This window comes from Amphibalanus amphitrite, unplaced genomic scaffold, assembly GCF_019059575.1.
Source record: "Amphibalanus amphitrite isolate SeventyFive unplaced genomic scaffold, NRLGWU_Aamphi_draft 000069F_arrow, whole genome shotgun sequence".
Taxonomy (NCBI): domain Eukaryota; kingdom Metazoa; phylum Arthropoda; class Thecostraca; order Balanomorpha; family Balanidae; genus Amphibalanus; species Amphibalanus amphitrite.
Window position 1 is genome coordinate 298,684 of NW_024881565.1, and position 7,184 is coordinate 305,867.

The 7,184-nt window shown below is 51.2% G+C and overlaps 1 protein-coding gene across 1 annotated transcript; it reads right to left on the reverse strand.

Moving 5' to 3' along the window:
• Nucleotides 1–147: 147 nt before the first annotated feature.
• Nucleotides 148–6,734, reverse strand: LOC122378992. The gene is made up of 6 exons (XM_043360782.1): nucleotides 6,378–6,734; nucleotides 5,445–5,579; nucleotides 4,453–4,674; nucleotides 3,747–3,964; nucleotides 3,083–3,217; nucleotides 148–1,873 (listed from the first exon to the last, which is right to left on the reverse strand). The coding sequence occupies exons 1-6, from the start codon at nucleotides 6,679–6,681 to the stop codon at nucleotides 1,055–1,057; spliced, it is 1,833 nt and encodes a 610-aa protein (XP_043216717.1). The 5' UTR covers nucleotides 6,682–6,734; the 3' UTR covers nucleotides 148–1,054.
• Nucleotides 6,735–7,184: the final 450 nt, after the last annotated feature.

Genomic DNA, 7,184 nt, shown 5'->3' on the forward strand with positions numbered 1-7,184 from the left:
CGCTGATCTGGATGGAATATACGCCTAGAACCATACAGAAACTGATATGACCCCTTTAGTCACCCTCCGAGCGTGCCTGTCCTACGTCCATTGCCCCCCCCCCCCAAAAAAAACAATGGCGACCACCAATCAACTAAAAACGACAGCTTCGCCAGTCCGCTTTATTGAAGGCCCCACACGCACACACTGCCCCACGATCGATCACTCGTTGGTTCCCACATTCGGCAATAAATAAATTCGGGCTGGTAACACTAAACAATTTTAACAAACGCATCAGTGAAAATACACATCTGCCCAGCGGCTAGCAAAATACGTTCCGTTCCCACCAGCCTGCCGGACGGCGCGGCGCCGGCGCAGAGGGTCAGTGGCGGCGGGTCAGCCGGGACTCCTGACGAGACGCCCAGCAGGCTGGCCGGTCAGCCGCGGGACGGCAGTCACCGCCGCCGCACGGAGCGGTCCGGCGTCGGCCGGTGCCGCACGGACCACTCGCGCCGCACCAGCGGCGGGGTAGTATTTCAATTAGATATCACAGATCGCATCGCAGTTCGCACGGTCCGGTCGATCGGCTCACCCGTTCGTTCGCCAGCTGCAGCCACTTATTTAGACGGAGCATTGCTGGAGATCAGACGCGCACCCACGAGGACAGCTTAAAACAAAACCAAGGGCAGCAGCTTTCCGGCAGAACAGAACACACTACAGCACACGCAACACAAGATATTTTAAAACAACTAAGCCCCTCCCGATTATAGATATGTCGAAATGTAAATGAACCGTACACAGCGTATGCAACACAGGCTTCTGCGTCGTTCCTTAGAATTCAATGGATCTAAAATTATGGAAAACAGAGTAGCATGGTCATCTTTCTTACATGACGAAATCTAGTAAAAATCACCATGAGATAAATTGATGAATCTCCAACGATGCAAACCATTTCGCGAGGTCAAACGGTGAAAATGATTGGATGTCAGCTGAGCTTGGCCACCGCCTTCGCAAGGCCTTCTCCAGCACCGCATGGCCTCCCAGACGACCGTGCTCGGCCGGTGCCGCCCGGCCCTCACTTCCCCAGTCGTATCCGGCTCCGGGTGACCGGCTTCTTGGCGGGCCGCTCGGGCCGCGCCGTCTCTGAGCTGCGCCGCTTGCGACTGACGGCCGTCGGCGGCGGCGGCGGCGCGTCACCGTTGTGGCTGCGCAGCGCCGAGCGCCGGGTGCGCGGCGGCGTACTGAAAGAGGAGCGCAGCTGGCGCACATGCTGGCTCAACTCGTCCGTTTTCCGGCGCACCTTCTGCAGCAGCTCGGCCGACGGACTGCGCCGCACGGCGGCCAGCGGCGCCGGCGCGCGCGCCGGTACCGACGCGGCGCCGGCCGGCGGGGCCGAGCGGCGGCGTACCGGCCGGCCCGGCGCCGCCCGGTTCTCCGTGTCGCTGTCCTCGCCGGCCGGCGGCGGCGCCCGGCGCGCGCAGCTCGAGCTCGTCACCTCGTTGATCTGGACGTCGCGCCGTTCGGGAGGCGGCGCCGGCAAGCTGGCCGACATGGCCGCCAGCAGCGGCAGCGGCGCGGTGGCCGCGGGCGGCGGCACCCGCGGAGGTGGCGGCGGCGGCGGCGGCGCCGTCATGGGCTGCGGACACGAGCGGCGGCCCACCAGCGCCGGCTTCAGCGCGCCCACCGGGTTAAACACCTTATAGTCGCGCAGCGGCGAGGCGCCGGGGACTCGCGGCTCAGCGCCGCCGCTGCGAAAGAAGGCCGGCCGGAATCGGGCGGCGGCCTTGGCGCGCTCGGCCAGCTGGACGGCGGTGGTGGCCGCCTCGTCGGCCGGACGCTTCGCCGCTGAGCTCTGCTCCGACTCAGACGACTGACGCAGACGCTTCTTCACCACCTGTGAACAGAAGCACGGTCAGCGACAGAGCACAACACACTGTCCTTCAGACGCTGTGGGATTGCCATTAGTGGCAGAGCGGGAACATGGACCGTAATAGCAGTTGGTCAGTTCGGTAATAGTGCATGATGCATTACAGCTTCTCAGATATGACATGTTACCATTTGCAAGTACCATGGATAACATGAATCTATTCAACATGAATCTATGAGCCAGTACCTTACAGGTAAACGCCACCTCATTAACCCGGCAGTTGCTGGGGTATTTCGCCACCCACCGTTTGCTGGGGGGGGGGGGGGCGTTAAACGCTCCCAGCCGATAACTCGAGAACCAATAGGCGCAGCGAAACGCACGAGGCGGCAAACGAAAGAACGCGACGAGACGCTTCAGATGAGTACTTTAAAGTTGAATTTTGAGGTCACAGGTCAGGTCAAACACCTGAAATCGGGCTTTCAGTAGCATGGAATTCAGGACTTCGCAATGGGCGCCTATCGTCATAAACTCTGTCAAAACGGTGCACAATCCATCATATAAGGCCTACAAGAGTGTCAGCTCCATGCAGGGGTCACTCAAGCATAGGTCAGGGTCAAGGTCAGGTCAACCGGGCAGGCACATATCCCCGAAAATAAAAACTGATATTCGCAGCCTGTGACACATGTTTTATGGGTAATTTGGGGCGTAGAACACGATGGTGACATTCATTTTATCATATGTGTACGTGTTTGGCTAAAAAAGTTCAATTTAAGTAATGCATGTATCATGGTCGTGAAGTAGTCACGAGAAATTGCCAAGATTCAGTGCAAGATTTTGGAAAATGCGGAACGATAATCAATAATCGAAGATAGCCATTTGATTGTTCATGGTATTGGCAGTCTAATAGCGTTTACGGCATGTCTGTATGTCTATTCTGTGATTTTATATGATTTTTTGAACATATGCCGTTTTTGGTCGAAAACTCAGAAATCATGACGTCACTAAAACCTCGATATCTCAAAAATTTTCCGACCGATTTTTTTGAAACTTTGTCACAATACACTTCAATCAATTGCCTACAGGTACCCAAAATTTGGCGCGCCTGCGGCGCGCCGTTTTTATGCTATGGCCCGGCGAAAAAAAAGTGGGGGCGTTTAACGCCCCCCCCCCCCCCAGCAACTCGCGGGTTAAAGCCGTACAGGACCAAGGCGCCGCCGGTGGCGCGGTGTTTCTGACCTGGACTTTGGGCGGCCCGGGCGGGTCGAGCATCACGGTGACGACGCTCGTGTTGTCCGCTCGTAAGCACTTCATCTTCCACTTGCTGAGGGCCAGGTCTACCAGCCGCTTAGAGGGGTTGATCCACTGGCGCTCCTGTGTAGAAAGATGATAAAAAGTCGTCAGAATTGCAAAAACAGTCGTGCAGCCTGTTCTATACTCTGCGCTGGATACGCTGGAAAACTGAAGGAAGAAGGAACAGTTGGAGATAAAATTAATAATCAATTCAGAATGCACAATGCAATACTGTAGGCCAACTTCTCAGCAGAATATGCGGCATTACGCCGTACGCGTTAGCTCCAACACAACGGCTACAAAACGGCAATCGAAAATGAGCAAACTCGATGATTCATGTACGATTATACAACATACAATATAAATTGCTGGGAAGCGAACTGTCCAATGAAGACCCGACCAGCCATCTTCCGGAACCTATGCCGTGAAGGTGGCGCGCTACTGCTCACCTCACCCATCAGTTGGAGTGGTTGGTGTGACACCCACCTATCCCATGTTGGTGTGATTAATGAGACACCTCTCCCGTGTTGGTATGGTCGACACTCACCTTTCCCGTGCGTGTCGCTGATGAGACACTCAGCCCTCCCGTGTTGGCGTGGTCGACACTCACCTCTCCCGTGTTGGTATGGTTGATGAGACACTCCTCGTTGAAGAGTTCGGCGTGCGCCACGTTCGAGACAGACTGCTGTGGTGACACCATGTTCCAGAAGCCGTCGGTGCCGAGAACCAGGCAGCGGTGCTGCGTCACATCCACCGTCAGCACGTCCAGGTCCGGCTCCGGCGACACCACGTACTCGTTGTTGGACGAGTTGAAGCTCCACAGGTCGCCTGCGGGCCACACTCGAGGTTAGAGCAGAATCTCCCAGTCCAGCCAGGCCAGATTGATATGTGCCTGGTTAGTGACAGCATATCAAAACCACAAGACCGTAACAGGCACAACCGTAACAGGTTTGAGCCGGTCCCGTAACTCAATCGGTAGAGCGTTGGACTCCGCGTGCTGAGAGCATGCGTTCCCGGTTATAACAGTCTGGGACTCTGGGCTTTAAACGCGATGGGCGCTTGACGTTTATGGGCCTCCTGACAGGTATAGTTGCGGTTGGTGGCAGGCCTTAGCTTGGCAAAGTGAGCCCTGGCAGGGTCAATGTAACAAGCTTCGCTTAGTGAGGGCTCTGTCCTTGTGAATCTCTCCATTCAAAAGGTTTGGACTAAATTCATAAAAAAGCACCTACCAACACATAAATAATCCAGTAAAACACAGCCTGATCTGGCCACCCCCCCCCCCCCACACATCTCTGTCACCCAGGCAGTTGACCCACCTAGTGACCTGGCCACGGCCAGGAAGGGGATCTCGTCAATCTCCGTGGAGCGCCGGATGGGGCCCTGGTGGCCGATGCGGGGCCGGTTCCACACCACGCGCGGCACGCCGGACTTGTTGATCACCTTGCCGCCGCACTGCTGGATGCGCTCGCACTCGTCCACCGACTCGGGCTTGTGGTCCCTGGTGAGCGGGCGCGCGTGCCAGTGGCGCGGGTCGTCCCCTGCAGGGCAGGGAGTGGAGCAGCGCAATACCGTTAGAAAGGGACACAGTCAGATTGTCAGCCTGCTGCAGGTGATCACAGCAATGTGCAAACCTGAAAGTTTTACACCTTGTGTGAGTGCTATGACATTCAAATAATTTGTGTTCAGCTCCAAAATACTGATCGATATGCAACATTACCTTTCCCAGTCAGGCCATGACCTTGCCCTTAGCTCAAACTTTAAAGTTGTTGAGCATAATAGGTCAAATTATAGCTTATTTGACATGTCTTGACAAAACAAACCCAATACTGGTAACATACGTGCTAATTTGGAGCCAAAAATTAACGCAGATAAGCATTTCCTATCAAATTTTTAATTTTCATTATTTTTTGCCCTCTGGAGGCTAAACTGTTGATCTGAGGTCGAATATGAGAGAATTCCTCAGAAAGAGTATTACTCAGAAAGAGTAATAAAAGAGCTACCACATGTGCTCTCATGCAACCCTGTAGCCCTACCTGGTCCCAAGCTATACAGTGATTTGTAAACAACTGTCAAAATTGGTGTACTCAACATCAGTGACTTCCAATGACCTCCAGTGACCTGACCTATGAAATGATCTAAAGCAAACCAGATACCTTTTCATAGTTTTTGGTTCTACTTCCTGTCCCTATGAAGCCTCATAGCCAAGTTTGACTGGGGGTGTTCTGTTCACTGTTCAGCCCCCTGCCCCAGCTGCAGCACATGACATGGAAATCCAGGAGTCCCAGCAGGAAGTAGGTGAATTGCCTACCTGGCTTCTGATATCCGAGTACAATGGCTGAGTCACCAACATGGCCAGTGTATATTTTTCCTCTTCTGATGAATGCAATGCTGGCTGTGGAGCCTGAGGTGCTTGGAAGGCCAGCAGACGTTTTTGGCCAATGTTCTGAAAAGGTAGTCAGAAGTCAGTGACCATATGATTCACATCACATTTTGCTGTTCGGCATTCAAGACTTACTGATTCACAACTCCTGAGTGTCTGCCTGAAAATCAACTAAAGGCTAGAACAAAAGCACTAGAGAACAGCCTGTAAGACAGAGCAATCAATTGTAGGTATGTGCTATATTTTTTATTTCTGTTTAAGCATTTCTGTTCAAATTCCTAATTCCCTGTGCCTAAAAAAGCCCAAGAACATCTTTATTACTTTTCTAAAAATAACTTAAACAGCCAAATCAAGTCTGACAGTTTCAGCAAAGCCATAGAAACTAGGTAGGTAAGTACCTACTATTCTAATGCCTATTTAATCAGTCATATTATGGCAACCAATGTGAGCATTGCACAAATCATAGAAAGAATTTAGTTCAGTAACAAATGGATAAAAAATGCTGGTATACATATCAGAAGAAGACATACAATTACATTACAGCAGTTGGTTACACAGGATAAAAAACAGAGGTGCTGAGCTCAAATCTGCCATGCAAAGGCAGAAACACTTGCATTTGGGTGAACCCTGGCCTGATTCAATGACCTTTGACCAGATGTGATCGTTCTTGCCTTTGTATTGCAAAAGTGCACACCCTGATCAAAATGCTCAAACAAGCAGATGCCAAGACTGCGAGTGTGAAATAACCATTAGGAAAATTTAGCCCATGTATTAGATGATGAAACTAAAAACATCAGACCGTATACCCAATTCTTTTCTAAACTACACCAGCTCGCGCCAGATTCGTCTACAAATTCTTACCAAGCTCTTTCCACATTGCCTGGTGCGTGGCAATGAAGCCTTCTCGTATAGCCTTAAGCACAAGTTCGTCATCATCTGACCAGAAATTCTTTTGGCTGACAACGAAGTCCATTAAGTTATCTTTAGCGAATTGAGCAGCTTCTCTTCCACCATGGCCGTCAAAAATGCCAAAGAAGGCATATTCCAAGTCTTTCTCATCTTCCGTTTGTTGATATGCCACAGAAAAGACATCTTCCATGTAGCGTCGATCGCCCTGGTTGCAGTGACCAGTTACACGCAAGTTGACACCAATATTTGGCGCCATACCAACGGCCACAAACTCCACAGCGCACACCCGCGTCCCCACTGCCGCACGCTCAAACGCAACGGTTTCAGGCAGGAAACATCGCAACAAAATGCTGCTCTATGATTGGCTACTGCTACGCTTGCGTCATTCGACCTTGAAAAGTGGCAGACTTTCACACTTATATGACCATAATTTTAGCATTTCTAGCATGATTCGAGAAATGGTTTAGCGTTTTCAATTTTTCTATAATGAATTTTATTTTTAAAAGAACATAAAACATGAACTCTAACATAACTTTTTATCAGCACTATGAAGTACTGAACCTCGAAGCAAGGCTAATGTTATTCATAAGTATCGGTTTATTTTCCTTCAAAATTATTTACATTTTATTTTAACTTAATTTCAAAAATACATTCCGTAGAATTAGTATGGAATGCCGGAAACTTGGCTGGAAAGAAGTTATACCTAATACAGTTGAGTCGGTTGAGTCTACTGATCACAGCCAGCCAATCAGACAGGTC

Excerpts from the sequence above, each read along its gene's own strand:
- LOC122378992 (XM_043360782.1), bottom strand. The coding sequence starts at position 6,681 with ATGGCGCCAAATATTGGTGTCAACTTGCGTGTAACTGGTCACTGCAAC. Across the intron at positions 3,218-3,746 it reads ACCATACCAACACGGGAGAG|GAGCGCCAGTGGATCAACCC; the intron begins GTGAGTGTCGAC and ends CTTTCTACACAG. Across the intron at positions 1,874-3,082 it reads CCGGGCCGCCCAAAGTCCAG|GTGGTGAAGAAGCGTCTGCG; the intron begins GTCAGAAACACC and ends TTCTGTTCACAG.